At 38.8% G+C, this 18,386-nt stretch overlaps 1 protein-coding gene across 4 annotated transcripts in view; it reads left to right on the forward strand.

Annotated features, from left to right (window-relative positions):
• Nucleotides 1-18,386, forward strand: part of GREB1 (growth regulating estrogen receptor binding 1) — a 96,575-nt gene that overhangs the window by 69,971 nt on the left and 8,218 nt on the right. For 3 of the 4 annotated variants that reach the window (XM_061460828.1, XM_061460830.1, XM_061460829.1), the window contains exons 19-30: nucleotides 190-305; nucleotides 1,021-1,220; nucleotides 3,031-3,120; nucleotides 5,198-5,811; nucleotides 8,829-8,931; nucleotides 10,659-10,817; nucleotides 11,358-11,500; nucleotides 12,256-12,417; nucleotides 14,064-14,268; nucleotides 15,055-15,229; nucleotides 16,169-16,387; nucleotides 17,231-17,366. In XM_061460828.1, coding sequence (XP_061316812.1) covers nucleotides 190-305; nucleotides 1,021-1,220; nucleotides 3,031-3,120; nucleotides 5,198-5,811; nucleotides 8,829-8,931; nucleotides 10,659-10,817; nucleotides 11,358-11,500; nucleotides 12,256-12,417; nucleotides 14,064-14,268; nucleotides 15,055-15,229; nucleotides 16,169-16,387; nucleotides 17,231-17,366 — 2,322 coding nt within the window. The remainder of the gene's footprint in view (nucleotides 1-189; nucleotides 306-1,020; nucleotides 1,221-3,030; nucleotides 3,121-5,197; nucleotides 5,812-8,828; nucleotides 8,932-10,658; nucleotides 10,818-11,357; nucleotides 11,501-12,255; nucleotides 12,418-14,063; nucleotides 14,269-15,054; nucleotides 15,230-16,168; nucleotides 16,388-17,230; nucleotides 17,367-18,386) is intronic. The other variant, XM_061460831.1, reaches the window with a different exon arrangement.

An 18,386-nucleotide genomic window follows, 5' to 3' on the forward strand; every position in this document is an offset into this window, starting at 1 on the left:
TGCTACCTGTAATCATCTAGGACTTCTGCAATCTACCTATGCTGAAATTGTCTTGCTCTGTCGCATCCCTTGGTGGAACATCCATCCACTGTACAAACTGATTCATATAATGGAAGCCAAGAGAATATATTTCTGGGGTTTTATTTGTGCTATATAAATATGTTCAGCAGTGTTTCTTACCTTATACAGGTCTGGCAGAAAATTGAAGATGTAGATTGGAGGCCACAGACCTATTTGGAATTGGAAGGTTTGCCTTGTATATTGATATTTAGTGGTATGGATCCACAAGGGGAGTCTTTGCCAAGGTGAGAAGATTCAGTATTTTCTCAGCGGCAGTTTTTTATCCATTGCTTACCAAACGGCTAAAGATTAACTGTGTAACTACTCATGGGAGAGAAAAACAGATTTCAGCATCAAGATGTTTCTTTTCCATTATTTTGTCAGGTTTTATATCATAAGTACAAACCCCATATTAGTAATAATAACCTCCTGCTTATAGCGAGCTATAAGGAATTCAGAAAATACTATGAGCATCCTGGTTTAGAGGAGAGAATAAGGGTATATAAAAAAAAAAGTGTAACTACTGTAAGTATCTTAAGGTAGCTGAAACATCTGCATGATGCTGGCATATATGCTACAGGATGTATGGAGAGATCAGTGTCTTCTGGAATGGCACCTGGAAGCCAGACAGAGTGCCCTGGGACACTGAATGCTTTTGTGTGTTCAGTTGAATCCCATTCTGTGTTCAGTTGAATCCCATTCTGTGTGTTAGGCTTATAATCCAAATTATTCCGTTTTTTCTTATGCAGATGCTAATATTCAGTGCACTAGATTAAGGTGCATAACTGGATTAAGAAAAAGAAAAGTGTATACACCACAATGGCAAATTTATTAAACACATAACATACACTGTGTCCTAGCTCGTCCATAGTTTAAATTCCCCTTTGGCCATGTTTGTAAAAAAGGTAAGGGAATAGTTTACAGTGAGTTTTCATATGAGCCCCTCTTGTTTCTCTCCAGATCACTGAGATATTGTGACCTACGTTTAATAAATTCATCTTCTTTGATAAGGACAACCTTGGAGCAAGAACTTGGTTTGGCAGCATACTTTGTGAGCTCAGAAGTTCACACAGAGAAAGCAGTGGCGAATGATGTGTTAGAAAGTGACCCAGAGAAACTAAGTAGCACTGATAATGAAGATGAAGAAGTAGCGACAGAAGGTATTATTAGTAGTGATAATAAAAGAAGCTGTAAAATGGTTGAGTTATATTAGAAGAAGCAGGATTGTGTGGGTACTTATTTGGTGAGGGTTTCTGAAGTTAGCCTTACTGAGTGAGCTCTGCTCCTCAGTTTTGCTTCACCTTGTTGAACCTGCGTTTTCTCACCCTTTCTGCCCAGGGACTGCTGCTGCTGCAGCATTTTAATCTCTTGCAGTCCTGCTGCTGTGTCTGTTCTCTATCCGTGTTTTTTGGCTCTCTTCTTTCCCCTCCCTCCCTCCTTCCCTCCCTGCTTTGCCCTGTATGTTCTAGCAGCCACAAAGTGCAGCTGTAGTGGGTACATCCAGTAATGCTCATGTTCAGAGTGCTGGGTTGCCCTTCTTGCAGCAGGGAAGCATGTGCTTTGCCATCTGGGAAGCGGTGACCACATCCCCTCCCTCACAGCATGGCAACTCTGCCTAAACAATCCCTGACTGGTGATCCTGAACCTATGCTTACATGCAGACAATATATGCTTTCCTGCTTACATGCAGGAAATATATAGTACAGCTGAGTAGTCTCTAGTTTGTAAGATAGTATGGCTAGAAAATATATCTGAACATAGTAACTTCTGAGTACTCCTTGAAAATGTCCATGAACTCAAACTGACGCTGTAGATTTGGTGAGTTTATTACTTCTTAAGAGAGCAATTAAGAATATATAAATGTGTAAACAAACAACAACAATTTACCCAGGAACTGTTGGGAGGGGGTGGGGGATGGGGGGATTGAGGGATAGTTGATGGGAGTTATCAGTTACCATTAAGTTCTTTACATTTTCCTTTAACGTCTGTTGTTCTGTGTCTGTTGTAACTGTGGAAAACAAGGGATTTTTATCCCTGTAGGTTGTTTAAATCTCAAACTGCTGGTCTTCATTTCTTTTTTGTATGAGGAAGAAGAGAGCTGGTCACTGTTCACCTACTCTTAGTGAAAATAAGGATAGAAGAACAAGCAGAACAAAAATACTCACTTTAATCAAATATGTGCTTTCCATAAAGGAATGAAATAACTGAGGTCATACTCAGACTGTCTACAATAGACATCTACTTTACATGTGATGCAGACTACTGTCCATTTAGTTGATGTACGCCAACTACACATAGACTATATGTGATCCGATTCTAAATTGTAAGGCTGATTTCCTAGTCCATGAAGTACAGTATACTCCTCTGGAATCCAATTCAGAACAGCTGAGATAAGCTTACAATCTAAGCTTTCTGCTGGCAGTGCTTATGTCTCTGTTTACTATGGTAAAATTGCTCAGAAAAAAGCCTTTTAACTTAGAAGCCTAAGCTAGGAACCTCAAGTGAATATCCTTAGTAGCTGTCCAAATATGGATTTTCATCATCAAAAGCTGAGATATAATCTAGCCACAAAGCCATAATGTATAGGGTAGGAGGTAATTTCATAACCTACTCACAAAATAGAGCTTGTTGCCTGTTGGTTTCTCTGACACTGGATTAGCGAGAAAAGTGAGATTCTGGTAGAAAGAAAAAACATGATTGAGATATGTCTAGAAATTACGAGGTCCTGGCTGCAGCATTGATTTTGTGAAGCTATTGCAGCTCAGCATAGTTAGAATAGACCATAGGCTGATTCAGTATCGCGTGGTAGCAACAGGTACTCTCTGTATTGAAAACAGTGTCAGAATGAGGTCAAATCCATGCAAACTCTAGTGTAGTTTTCTCTACTTTGACAATATAGCTGTGCCTTCTCACAGGCTTACTTACCTTACGTTTTGGTTTTCTTATCCCTTATTACCATTCATGTAACAGGTTCTACTTCAGAAAAGAGAAGTCCTATGAAAAGAGAAAGATCTCGTTCCCATGACTCTGCATCTTCATCTCTCTCTTCAAAAGCTTCTAGTAAGACCTTAAGATAATCTCTATTAAGATAACATTTAGGACATAAAAGAGACCATTTATTCATCTGATTAGATAAATAATCAAAGGTATAAATAACTGTAGCTTGATAAGGTCTATTTTAATGGGATCACTAAAGATAATCTGAAAAAAAAAAAGGATGAGCTTTCTGAAATGTAAGAAATAAGATTTTTTCTTGCTTGAAAAATAATCGTAAGGTGGGGTGCCTAAACTAGGCACGTCTTTGACACATGCCACTGAGGTGTGCATGCTCAGTTAGTGCTGTGATGGCTGAGTGCGTTCACTGAAGCTAGGACAATTTCTGAATGAGAAAATATGCTTCACTTTTGTTTTAAAAGCTTTTGAAAATCTGAAAAAGCAGGTTTATTCTCATGGGCATTTGTACCTTGTTGGTTTTGCTCTGTAAGTACCCTCATTCATTTTGCACTGTTTGAAAGCTCTTTTGGAAGTGGGTAATTTTTAAATCTTTAGTTCCTTTTTAATCTTCAAACTCATGTAGGAAGCACGAAGCGATGTTGAGAATTACTGCAGGTCTTTTGTCTGATAATTTTTTTTGCATATTTTTTAGGCAGGTAATATTAAGAACCTTAATGAAGAATATTAAGAATACCATAACTTCCTAGAAGTCACAATCTCATGCAGCTTTTTCAAACATATTGATTTTTATCAGTGACAGTAGACTATTTTTGATCTAATTATAGTTTTCAACATAGTGACATGAATATTTGGTCCATGGTCTCTTTTCTACAGGCACATTGGTGGTTACAAAAGTAAATAATGCTTGAAAATATTTGGATAAGCTTCATCAACACTTTAATTTTCAAAATGTTTTTTCTTCTTTGAAGTTGAGCTGCTCGTCAGTTCCACCGTGTCCATGTGGCCTGCCTGTGGCTTTGTGGCCTCATTTTCCCTCTGGTTAAAGAAATCTTTTTTCCTTTTTTTTTTTTTTTTATGTGCTCTTGGATACCAGTATATTGAAGGACATCACAGTGGTTTTACTTGAAACCATTCACATTGTCGGTGACACTTTTATATTTATTGCTAATATCCTTTACTGGCTACTTTAGATTATACACAGCTAGAGTATATATTACTGTATACTCTAGAGAAACTACAGACTTTTATTAGTTCAAAATGTGTGAACTAATGGGGGAAGGGAGGGGTGTTTGAGAACCAACACTGTTTTCACCTTAAGAGGAAGGCTGGTTTTATCTATGTTCAGCTTCAGACAGATATTCCTAGCACCATGTGGAGACTGATTCCTCAACCAGTTCTCAGTCTACTCTGAAGACTGAGAAATCTTTGCATCTCCTTTTTGTAATTCACTAAGCATTAAAGGTGCTCAAAGTCACTTAAAAGAAAGGTCTTAAACTTCCAAGAAATCTTAGTAGTTAGAATATATAAGGTAAAAATACACCACTTTCAGAAAATCAGCAATTAGCAGTTGGGTACATCTACATGGCATATTCAAGGCCAGCATTTGTGAATTCAGAATGTGCCATATACTCTGAGCTGACCAAAAGCTGTATGAATGCATTAATGCTTTATGCAGCAAGAGAGACTTGAGCGCCACGTTTTACCAGATAAGATTAAGTGCTGCAGTGATGCGGACACATGAGTGTCAGATCAGAGCTGATCCAGAGGACTGTCTCTAGATGTCAATCTGTGTAGGCATTTCTGTAGTCTGATGAGGTAATAGCCTGTGAATATTTATTTTCTTACGCTCTTTTAAATGATGGCTTCAGTAACTTTGTTTTGAGTGATGAAATATCCAATGAACACCTTAAGCGAGGAATGAAGAGGGAAGTAGAGGACAGAACAATAATTGGCATGTTTCCTATGTGCTTCAGTACTTTAAAAGCTGCTTTCTGCATTGAGATGAATACTTCAAACTAGTCCCATTATGAATTCCTGTACAAGAAAGGTGAAACCAAGAACCAGACTTAGATTGCAATGTTTGATGGATACTCTAGCTAAATGATTTTTATTTGTTTTGTTTAACTATGATATTGACTAGAAGAGATAGTTGCACTGTGTTGAAATGCAAATTTTCTTTTAGTTACAGCATCCTGCAGTGAGTCTTCTCCTCCTTTAATAGCAGCAGGGGATACAGCCAAGTCCCTGCACCAAGTCTTAAGCAACAGCGCTGAAGAAACTACAAGTAACTATGAAAGGCAGAAGCAGAAAGTAGACAAGGGGGCACAAACAACAACCAGCAAACACTTGCCTCCAGTAGCTGAACAGCTGGATACAAAACAAAACACAAAAAGTGCCCAAATTTCCATCACCTCATCATCTTCCTCACCTTTCTCCTCCTCTTCTTCCTCTGCACCTACTCATAACTCCTTCATCCTACAGACCTCTCAATGTTCCATGACCAAAGCATCAAAACAGCCTCCCATAGTTTTCCTGCCCAAATTGGTTTATGACATTGTTACTTCTACGGATAGCAGTGGACTTCCCAAATCATCTTCCCTCTTGCCTTACCATTCTGTTACGTGGGCAAGTTCTTTTCGTCCTCTTATGAGTAAGATGATGACTTGCACGGAGCAGTCCCTATACTACCGCCAGTGGACGGTTCCCAAGCCAACCCATATGGACTACAACAACAGAAATGAGGGCAGAATGGACACATATCACCCAAGGAGGCTGCTGCTGAGTGGGCCACCACAGGTATTATCATTGATTTATTTTGTTAAAATTTAGCATAATCTCATAAAAATAGATCAGTTATTATTATTCATACTTAAAGGGTTGTTTTTTTTTTGGTGGAGAGTAAATTGCTTATATTTTATTCCCTAATTCCTTCTAATAAAATGATCTTCCTTTCTATACTGTTAACCTGAGTTCAAAGACAATGAAGCTGCAACAATGTTCACTTTCTGTCAGTCTCTCTATTAAAATGTTCTAAAAGACAGTTTGCTCAACAGATAGATCTGATATATAAGTTCAGTTTGTTAAAGTTGAATATACGCTTACATTTTAAATAAAGATCAAAGATCATCAGAAAACTGCTTTCTTATGATCAATCTCAGGACAGCTGGGAGTCTGTAATTAAGTTATTTTCTCTGTTTACGCAGCAGACAGAAATAGAAGCTGTTGTAAATAATACATGTGAGAAGGCCAGTTCAGCATTAGCAGAGCCTATTTACAAGATGAGTAGCTGACCCAAGAGTTTTTAATTACTTTGAAAAGATACATGGTCATGGGTCTAGTCTTAAGAAGTTTCTTCTCTTCCAAATTCTCTAAGAATGTTTAGGACTTATTTCTCAACAAGATATCTCCTAGTTCAATGCACATGTTACATGCTAAAGGTAGCATCGTGCCTCCATTTTCTTCTGAAGTATGGAGCAACAAGTTAGGAAGAGACACCGTGCCTGCTGAGAGCCTATATAAGTCCTGTGAATCTCAAAAGTCAAAAAGGATCCATGCCAAGACAAAGAAAGGATCCATGCCATGTTTCCAGTTATTGTAACATCAACCCAAAGTATTAATCTAAAGATACTGATTTAACTTGCCACACGATCCACTCTTCTATGCCCATCCACTGCAAAAGGAAACTACATACTGCTGTTTGATAAATGATTTTATTCTATTGTACACCCAAATTTATGGTGCAGTAGAACAGAAAGAGTATAAATGATCTTTCCATATTGGGACTTCCTGCAATTGTTACTGTAATTCCTAAAGGACACTCCTCACATGTTTATTCATTTTGTATTCCTCAGTTCTTTCTGAAGAATATACCTGTTTCACACAGAACAAATTCACAAGTATCAAATTAGGAGTATCATGTCTTCTTCCTAAATATCAAAATTTAGGGGTATATATTAATTTCAGTATGTGGAAAAAGACAGCAGCTTTGCTTCTTTTACTGGTTTAACTCTGAAGTACTAAACTATTAAAGTACTAAAAATCTCTGCAAACCAAAGAAGGAGCTGTAAAAGTTGGTTGCTTATTGTTTAAAGTGTAACGATACGGTGTTTCTTCTAGGGAACAGTTACGATAAAATATAGAGGAATAAAAATTACAATTCTCTTTTTGGGAAGAAATAATTTTGCTTTCTGAAATAGTCTTTACTCACATCTGTGTTTGGTAATTTTAACATTTTACATGGACTTAATATTTAATGAAGAAATATAGGCAGAAATAAAAACAAACATTAGACAGCACCTATCTTGAGTGTTAATAACATCTCAGCCAAAGTATAAGACTGCCAGAGTACTACGTTTTAAAATTTAGGAAGTAGTTGCTTTCCTTATCAGGCAGCAATTACTTTACTAAAATTCAAATCAGGAAGCAATTTGCTAGTTAAAATGAAAAATATTAAATCAACAGTGGAAGAAAAGTAGACACATTAGTAAACCAAAGTTATAATTCCCACTGTCAGGGTAATTGGCAATAAACTACACTCATCCTTCTCTCAGACACATTTTACAGTCTGTACTGGTCAAAATATTTTACTAGAAGACTTGATGCATATTTACAAGGACGATTAAGTGCATTAGAAGGCAAAACATGCATTATTTTTACAAAAGGCCTTAGGAAATGCAGCAAAAACTGGCCATGTGCGGAACAGATCTATATATTTATCTGTAAGTTAGCTCACATCTTATAATCATAGAATCATATAATGGTTTGGGTTGGAAGGGTCATTAAAGATCATCTAGTTCCAGCCCCAGGAACTGCAGTAAATGCAGGCAAACACGGAAGTGAATGGAGTCCAAATTGAATGTTGCTACATAATCAGTCTGATCTACTGGGAGAGAAGCATTCTGAAATTGTGAAGACATTCCTGCAAGTTCCTGCCACCATTTTACATACAGTGTTGCTAATATCAAGCAGTTCATGAAGCTCACAGCACTGTATTGGACACTTTTTATGTGACAGATAACGAGATTAGGTAAGACATGATGCATGGAATGTCATAAGTACATTTGGTTTAGTTTAGTGATGAGGGACTAGCCCTAGTAGTCCTGTGGCTTCCAACAGTTTTGACTCATTACCCTATAGCTTTGTTTATATAAAGGTAATCTCAGACTAGAGAGAAAACATTGAAAGCATTTTCCTCTAGAGCAAAGTATTGAGTTTGCTGCGGCTGTGAGAAGATCAGATGTTTTTGTTTAGATCATCAGTTAACAGCCATTGCAGCCAAGTTTAGAACCTTGTTCCAGTGTCTGCAGAAAGATTCTTATTAGTCTCAGTGGATTTTACATAAAAACTCAGACTGGGACATCTGCCCCATGGGCTGTGCTACCATTTTGTCTATTCAAAGTTACTTTTTTTTTCTGTGTTATTCCTGAATAACATAGAGCTGTCTGCTAACGCATGGTCTACCATGGGTATATGAAAGGATCCTCAGCAGGGTTAGCAGTACCCTTCAGTACCCTTTCACATCCTTGGCAAGCAGCTGTTTAAAGTGCAGTTTGTTAAGAACAACAGATACTTAACTTTGACCGAAAACAAAAGTTTATCTACTCTTGTTTCAGCTTCAAAGTCTCCCTTTACCAAATGTTGAGAGAAAATGAAAATTCCGCTTGACATATATGGAAAATAGTAAATTCTATACTACATTTAGTAATTCAATACCCTATGCTTCTGACATGTCATGCAATTTCCAGATGTGTGGAAAAGTAACATGTTGAAAAATGAAAGTTTATTTTTGTATTTCTTAATTTCTGTGTTTGCAGATAGGGAAAACAGGTGCCTATCTGCAGTTCCTCAGTATTTTGTCCCGAATGCTGATTAGACTGACAGAAGTGGATGTTTATGATGAGGAAGAAATCAATATTAGTAAGTTCTTGACATAAAAGTATCCTGGAGACTGTATAAAATTGTTACGTGAAGTTGAAAAGCAGTTGTCTGTGTGTTCTATGCTGTTCATCATGGCAATTCCTTCATATTATTGAAATATTTTAAGAAAATTTTGGTGTGATCTTCAACTGATACTTCAGAACATTTTATTATTTTACTGATCATTTAGAGTTTAGCCTTCCATTCAGTAAGAAATTCACATACCTTGTTTTTCTTGGAAAGTAATCAACAGCATTTATGGCTGTTAAATGATATCCAGTCTTTGTGTTTGCGTTTAGAATTAGAATGAACTTGTTTGGTAAATCATATAAAAAGAATCAGCGAAATTCTGACAGATTTATACCATGAGGAGCAATGTCATATTTTCTAAGTACATAAGACTACATGAGGGAGGAAAATGATTCCTGCTCTTTAATAGCTAATTTTAGTCCGAACTTCCTTTATTTACAGTGTATTACTCCCCTGTGTTCCCAGATGTATTTCCATAATCAAGGGCTGGATTACATAGAAAAAATATGGATGATATTTTATGGGGTATGCCTAATTCTGCACTAAAAGCATGCCTGCAGTCAGCCATGAGAGTCTTAGTGGGTGCTGTCTGCCTGCTAGTTGCTTCCATCAGACCCTGGCTAGGAGATGTTCAGTCATTTTACTGTGTGATCATGCCTCAGCTATTTTTCCCTGAGGGTTTTTTTAGGGCAGTACCAAGAAGTCTTCTTTCTCACTGAGATGTGCTTGAAAGAGGCAGCAGTCCCCCCAGGGTTTATGGCAAAACCTGTGGAAAAGGTGGCTGGTCTGCTAAGGGAAGAAGTTTGTGCAATCAATCCTTCATGTTTTAGGCAAGATTTTAGAGGTAACTCACAGTCAGGGCATAACGTAATTCCAGCATCTGACTAATTCCACCTGAGTTTCATATTTACTTTGGGTACCTAAAGACAAGCTCTCACCTGTTGCAAATTTAGTCTATACTCCTAGGCATCGAGTTACTGCTCTTTACAGCAGTTTACAGCTGACCCCTAAACTGGACTCCTCACTACAGTCCATTTCACTCTTGTCAGATCTTTCATCCTCTTGACAAAGGTAGAAAAGTATTTTGTGAGGATTTGTGTATATCTGAGTTTTTGTGTCAGTTAATCTGTTTCAGAAAAAGACAGGTTTTCACTGCACATCATACCAATACCATTTACCATTTTTCTTCTTACCCTATGATAAATTATCCCTGTTTATTCTGGTCTTATCACTAGGAAGGGCGTCTGACTTTTAACTCTGCAATGTACTTAATACTGCAGTAGTTCTGAAGCTTTAAAAGAGCTTCTTTTCCTCAGTGAGAATAGCATATCTTTCCTCAACTGAGTGTTGAAGAAATGTGGTCAGTGGAAAGACCCCAAATACCTGTATGCAGGTAGATCAGCCTTACCAGACCCTTGACGTTGTTTCCATCATCATCCTACCAGCTGCTCCAGTTAGATTACAGAGGTCTTAAACTGATAACAAAGGTTTAAAAGCCAGAATTGCATTGAGGTATAAGGTACATTTGTTCAAAGGTGCACCTCTTGATGCATAATAATACTGCTTCCTCAGAATAATGAAAGAAAAAAATATATAAGAATAGAAGGCATAGCAAACCCACATATAGCAATATGAAGAGTTTTTAAAATGGTAATTATTGTAATTGCATAAAATCTCATTTTTCAATAATATCATAGATATAAAAGAAGAATCTGATCAATATTACCATCAGCCTGGAGACCTGTGGCCAGATTTGGAGACATTTAAGAAGATGCCTTTTGACTACACTATCCATGACCCAAAATATGAAGATGCAAGTCTGATTTGTTCAAAGCTTCAGACTGTAAACAGTGAAGGTTAGAATTTGAAAATTCTAGATTGGTGCACATATATTGGTCTTTAATGTGAGAATCCTGTTAAACCTTTAAACAGTAAAATTATCAGAAATGCACCTTACATTTGAAATGTGAATATTCGCTAAAGAGTAACATCACTACACTTTCCAAGCTGATATCACATAATCTATTGTGATGTCCATCACAGGATGGCAAATATCTGTCCTAAGACTCTTTTTTTACTATTTATTCATTTTGCAAGCATTAATAGCAACAGCAACAATAATAATTTTAATAATCTGGCTTTGCTTACACCTCAGCCTTATGTGAAGTCTGTAAAGAATTATCATAATCATGAATTTGCTGATACTTCACTGTCATCCCATTTGCTGTACAAAGCAATTTATAAATCCTACTATGCTCAGAATTAATTTATAGTTTGTTTTGCATGTGTTTAATCCTGCCATTGTTCCTAGAAGCTAATTACAGTGACATAGTTTGTCATAAGGGAATTCTGGCCTTGAATATGTGTTACATTTAACTTGTTTCTTTTCTTAATAGACAGATCAATGAGCAGGAGACAGGAGGATATGTATACACGCCGTCAAACAACCAGGATGAGACTGTCCAAGTATGCAGCATATAACACCTATCATCACTGTGAACAGTGTCATCAGTATATGGGTTTCAATCCCACGTACCAGGTAAAGATTTCCATATATTACTCTGCAGATCAGAAACTGAGGCAGACACAACCCAAGCACAGTTTTGTGTACATTCACTGTATTTTTGGCTTAGAAGTTACATGTATATGTCAAAACCAGCTGATTTACAGATTTTGTTTGGGGTTTGCCTGCCTTGACCAGGCTGCAGGTTTGGGGACATCAGAGGTCTGATACTTGCCTCATGTACACTAGCTTATTCAGTACTGTCATCTGCATTCTACATGTATACTACCAGTTAAAACTACTCTACCAGTAAACTTTTCCCACTAGGACTTGCCTACATTTTCACCTGAGTAAACGAAAAGATTCTGCTTGCAGGAGTAGTCCAGCGTAGAGTAGTCTATATGTGGCATACAGACTGTTATTATTTGTAGTAACATTTCAATTTCCTGCCTATTAGAATGTGAGGAAGAAGGTATTAGCAATGCAAATACTGGGATTTATGTGCCAGTATATCTGAAGCCAGGTGTGACCTGTATGTTATTGGTACCATCTGCAAGACAAAGCTGAAACAATGGTTTCGAAAGAGGGAACAGTTTAATTTATTTTTTATTTAGTGCTCAGGGAGCCTAGGAGGCATTGTTTAACACCTAGTGAATTATGAGGTAAAATCTAATTCAATACAGTAAGTGATTGTAGTCTGTTTTGTAATGTTATAAATGTGTATTAACTACAGTGAGACCTTGCCGTTTGACTCTAATCATTGGAATTGTCCCATTTTTTCTCATTCTCAGCTTTATGAGTCCACTCTTCATGCATTTGCCTTTTCCTATTCTATGCTGGGAGAAGAGATTCAGCTGCATTTTATCATTCCAAAGTCAAAGGAGCATCATTTTGTCTTTAGCCAACCAGGAAGACAGTTGGAAAGCATGAGGCTACCGCTAGTCACAGATAAGGTAGATGGATAATTACATTTGTTGGTCAATGTTGAAACTTAAGATGAGCCAGGTTCAGTGTGTGCTTGCAGCCCAGAAAGCCAACCGTATCCTGGGCTGCATCAAAAGGAGCGTGACCAGCAGGTTGAAGGAGGTGATTCTGCCCCTCTACTCTGCTCTTGTGAGACCTCACCTGGAGAACTGTGTGCAGTTCTGGTGTCCTCAACATAAAAAGGACATGGAACTGTTGGAGCAAGTCCAGAGGAGGGCCATGAGGATGATAAGGGACTGGAGCACCTCCCGTATGAAGACAGGCTGAGAAGGTTGGGGCTGTTCCGACTGGAGAAGAGAAGGCTGTGTGGCGACCTCATAGCAGCCTTCCAGTATCTGAAGGGGGGCTACAAGGATGCTGCAAGGACTCTTCATTAGGGATTGTAGTGATAGGACAAGGGGTAATGGGTTAAAACTTAAACAGGGGAAGTTTAGATTGGAGATAAGGAGGAAATTCGTTACTGTGAGGGTGGTGAGGCACTGGAATGGATTGTCCAGGGAGGTTGTGAATGCTCCATCCCTGGCAGTGTTCAAGGCCAGGTTGGACAGAGCCTTGGGTGACATGGTTTAGTGTGAGATGTCCCTGCCTATGGCAGGGGGGTTGGAACTTGATGATCTTAAGGTCCTTTCCAACCCTAACTATTCTATGATTCTATGATTCTATTTATAGCCACACATAGGAGAGAGGTGCCACCAATTTTAAAATTTGTTGAATTAGGAGTCTTTAAACTTCTGGTCCTGCTGGCAAGAGAAAGTGAAGATGCCCTCATTCTAAGCTTGTATTTTCTCCCAGAAAGGGAGACATGAAGCAAAACTATCAAGCCAACAATAAGCTCTTTCTTCTACTCATTATGAAGGTTGATCCTTCAGTATAAACACTCTTATCTGCAGCAAAAGGTCTTTGATTATGGGTTTAAGATGTTAAAGTTCAGCAGTGAGCCTCAGAGACATTGTTTTGTTTGTCATACAGTTACTAAGAGGAAGCAATATTTTAGTGTAGTGGAAGGCAGTGGATTACCCTCTTTTATTCTGCACAAATGCTCAGTTGTTTTCATATAAGAATAAAGCTTTCAAAGAATCTGTCATGGCTTCAAGACAGCCCAAAGAGTCATGTCACACTTGTACAAAACACTTTGTAAGGTCGTCTATCTGACAGGCTATGCAAACTGAAGTTGGCATTCACAGTGACTCCTAATATCCATGTCTAAGATGAAGTTCTGCTTTGCTCAGACCACACCGCTTGGAGCATTGAAGCAATTTGGGGAACAGCAGTGACTGGTAGCACGTCTATCTAAAAGAAAATAAGCTGCTTCCAGTAAAAAATAACTGATCAATACTCCCCTCCAGTTCAGGCTTTTGTGTCCCATTCAAGTTCGAAATGGGAGAGCCCAGGCAGCATCACAGCAGCAACTGTTCAATGTGCGGGTGAAACCTCCTGCTCTTCCTCACTTGGTAACCTGTGCTTGGCTACACAGTCAGAACTGTGCACTGGGTCCTTGTGGATTCTTTTCCTGCTTTCTGTGTCAGTGAACCTGATTTATTCTCCTGCAGAGTCTGGTTCTTGTTTAAACATCCTCCAGCTTAATACAGAAGCTCACAATTCTTTCTATTTACAGAGTGAAGATTATATAAAAAGCCCCACTTTTACTCCCACCACTGGTCGTCATGAACATGGACTTTTCAATTTATATCATGCAATGGATGGAGCCAGTCATTTGCATGTTTTAGTTGTCAAGGAATATGAAATGGCCATATATAAGAAGTATTGGCCCAACCACATCATGCTTGTTCTTCCAAGCATTTTCAACAGTGCAGGAGTAGGTAAGTGTAGCAAATGTGGACACTCACCTTGTAGCACGTCTGATATCTGAATTCTCTCTGAAGACAATGTGTCACAGTCGAAGATGCAATTCACTTAATCAAAGTCACCTAAAATGAGCTGGATGAATTGCACCCTAGAAACACTCTGCCTAGTTGATTTTAAAGGGAGCTGAGGGTGTTATCTTAGATAGAGTTACCTACTCTGTTTCCTTGTGGAAATAATTTATGTGTTATTTGCATAGGGAGTGATGCTCTGATTAAGAATATCTCTTTGATAGGTTCTGCTAAATATAATATCTATGAAATACTCAGCACCTTGCTTTTGCTGCTGGAACATCTTATATACAGCAGTAGTGACAAAAATTCAAAGTAGATCATATGGGGAAATGGTTCCATGTTACTCAGCTGGTCAATCAACATCTCTAGATGTTTGCACTAAGATATGCTAGTGGAGCCAAATATCTGTCAGGTTAAATAAATCTGAAAGGAATAAAAAAGATTTCAAGAGTAAAGATTTGTTAGCACCTAATCTAAACTGATTAGACACTAGCAAATCTTTACCACAGAGGTCAAGTTTCTTTTTGTGTGCTTCCCAGTGGTATCTTCTAAGTCACTTGCTTGGCAGATGTTGAAGTAAGTTGGCTCTGGGCAGTGCTAGGGTGTTAAAATCTTCAGAGCAGTTCATATCTTAGTCTGCAGAAACATTCACTTCAAAAGGCTTCTGAGTTAAAAGCAAACAATTTCTGCCCCTGCTTTTAAGATGATGGATTAATTCCTTGGTTTCAGGTGCTGCGCACTTCCTGATAAAAGAGTTGTCTTACCATAACTTGGAGCTTGAACGAAATCGGCAGGAGGAGCTGGGGATAAAACCCCAGGATATTTGGCCTTTCATTGTCATTTCAGATGATTCGTGTGTTATGTGGAATGCAGTAGAAGTTGATTGTTCAGGAGACAGGAAAAGGTAAATAGAGTAACATATGCTTTTTCAGCTGGTCTCTTTTAACCTTTCACTGCATATCAGTTTTGAAATTGCTTTTGATATACTACAACTTTTACCCTGTACAAGCAGAGAATAATGTTTTTTTAATGAGAAAAGTATTTTCCCTAGATATCTGCCTTTGCATAGCACATAGTGCTGGTTTTTCATTCCTGTTCCCTCAGGATTTAAGGGCACTGCAGCCTTTCCTGTATAGATTGACCCTGGTTCGAACTGGAGTTACTTGGAATGCAGATTTCAGACTCTGTTAACAAAGCCTTATACACTGGCCAAGCATGGGCATTCAGGTGTATGTTTTTCACAGGATTTCTCTAAGGGAGCTAAAAGACATTTCTGTGCAAATTCTGCAACTGATTTCCTCTGGCTCTTTTGTCGGTCCCAGTCTTTATGGCTCCTTTATTAGCTCCCCAAATCCCCAAACAAGTATTTTTGTTTTCATTACTTTAGGACACTGTTTGTACTAGATATTTTTATCTATTCCCAGAATGGTGCTATGCAGGATTTGCAGCAAACCTTCAAAGAGAACTTAGTGAAAACTGAGATTTATGGACTCTAGGGTGGGCTAGGAGGATCTTATATTTTGCACTGAAGTCATGGCACAAAGTCAGCAACCCTCCCAGAGTCATTTGGAACATTACCCAGGTAACTTTAAAAGTTTACATACCTGAGTGAATATTTTGAAAGATCCAGACTTAGTTGCAGATTTTTTCATACCAGTCCCCACCACATAAGCACTAGTTATTTTTTTTTTATTAAGCAGACAAATAGTTGCAGTAAAGACAACATTGAAGTTATCTGCCTGGTACTCATAACTAGTTTAGACTAGTTATGGTCTTCAGCTGAATGAGATTCTGAATATTCTCTATATACTTCAAAATTAACACATTTTCATAATAATTTTAGTGAATATATGTGGACTGAAAGGAATGTTTCCTTGAAGCATATTCTGCAACATATTGAAGCAACTCCCAATGTCACTCACTACGCCTTAATCGGGATGAGGAAATGGTCCAGTAAAACAAACAGTGCTGAGATCAAGGAACCATTCTCCTGCTGCCATGTGCATGATTTCATTATGCTGAATGTCGATCTGACACAGAATGTGCAGTACAATCAGAACAGGTAAGTGAATCAGTGACATCTTTCAGTAGAGACAATGAACCAAATAAAGGAACCTTTACAAAAGCTCGTGATGGTTTAGGAGTGCAGGGAAGCACTTCTGCTTTCATTATTCTGTGGAATAAACAGAAGACACAAATTTCTATCATCACCAGCCTGACACTTTAAAAGAGCACTTTAAACTTGCTCCCATGCATCTCCCAGTACAGAACTATGCTCACAGGCTGTCTGTGTTACTTTATGAAGCATTATGAAGGGCCAGTGAAGAGAACAACAAAAAAGCAAAATGATATGAGTCCAGGCAGCAATGTTAAAATGTCAGGAATGCCAGATCAAACCACCCATTTCCTGCCTGTGTCTTCATACCATGCATGGCTCGCCATAATCCTCTGTGTGGGTGCTGTTGAGCCTGAAGTATTGTATGGCATTCCAAGCCTGGGCTGGCAAGAAGAAAAGTACATTTTAAAACACAGAGACACTGACTGTCAGGGATACCAAAAATCCATGTAAATATTAGTAAGATCAAAGCCAAGATTTTAAAACCCATGCCAAGATTTTAAAATGCCATGTTTCTCCCTGCTGTTGGCTGTTGCAGTAATTGCTCAACTCTCTTAAATACAAGTCCTGGATGTTAATCAAATGGTTCTGCACGTCATCTCACTTGCTTTGTAATGATTGTTATTACAAAGCTGAAGCTTTTTTTCCTGAGTGATAGGCGCTGGTGGAGGGTCAGTGTGTTTGACACCTGTCCTTTCTACCGTGCTGATAAAAGATCCTGAGTGCTTGCATTTGTTAGTGTGTGATCAGAAACATCCCTCTGAGCTGCTGTTATTTTATTTTCTCCAGATTTACATGTGACGATGTTGACTTCAACTTGCGCGTCCATAGTTCTGGCCTCCTCATCTGTCGATTCAATCACTTCAGTGTCATGAAAAAGCAAATTGCAGTGGGAGGACAGAGATCCTTCCACATTAAGTCAAAGGTGGGAACTGAGACCTCTGTTTCGTTGCTGTTGAAATTCCTTTTTCTTTCCTTTTTTATACCCTGGAACCAGCAGACCTGAGGTATTTTGGTGCATCACCAGTTGTCAGTAATGGGGTATGTCTGCCACATGGTTTTAATTTTTTTATTTATTTCTGAAATCCACAAAATTCTTGGCATAAATGCACCTTTCCTTAATAATTTTCCTTTACAACTTTTGAAAACACTTGAAGTGTCTCTTTATGATCCACATAACCATTCATTGTGAGTTTTTATCAGTAGCTATTGAATTGCTCATCTTCATGTGACTTCACGTGTAGGAGTACTCTGAGTTCAAAGAATCATAGAATAGTTAGGGTTGGAAAGGACCTTAAGATCATCAAGTTCCAACCCCCTGCCATGAGCAGGGACACCTCACACTAAACCAGGTCACCCAAGGCTCTGTCCAACCTGGCCTTGAACACTGCCAGGGATGGAGCATTCACAACCTCCCTGGACAATCTATTCCAGTGCCTCACCACCCTCACAGTAACGAATTTCCTCCTTATCTCCAATCTAAACTTCCCCTGTTTAAGTTTTAACCCGTTACCCCTTGTCCTGTCACTACAATCCCTAATGAAGAGTCCCTCTCCAGCATCCTTGTAGGCCCCCTTCAGATACTGGAAGGCTGCTATGAGGTCTCCACGCAGCCTTCTCTTCTCCAGGCTGAAGAGCCCCAACTTCCTCAGCCTGTCTTCATACGGGAGGTGCTCCAGTCCCTGATCATTCTCGTGGCCCTTCTCTGGACTTGCTCCAACAGTTCCATGTCCTTTTTATGTTGAGGACAGCAGAACTGCACACAATACTCCAGGTGAGGTCTCACAAGAGCAGAGTAGAGGGGCAGGATCACCTCTGTCGACCTACTGGTCACACTCCTTTTGATGCAGCCCAGGATACGGTTGGCTTTCTGGGCTGCAAGCGCACACTGAAGCCGGCTCATGTTCATTTTCTCATCAACCAACACCCCCAAGTCCTTCACTGC

The sequence above is a fragment of the Pezoporus flaviventris genome, unplaced genomic scaffold (genome assembly GCF_033815535.1).
Source record: "Pezoporus flaviventris isolate CSIRO_AGI_PZ_B2104156 unplaced genomic scaffold, CSIRO_AGI_Pfla_v1 ptg000031l, whole genome shotgun sequence".
Classification (NCBI taxonomy): domain Eukaryota; kingdom Metazoa; phylum Chordata; class Aves; order Psittaciformes; family Psittacidae; genus Pezoporus; species Pezoporus flaviventris.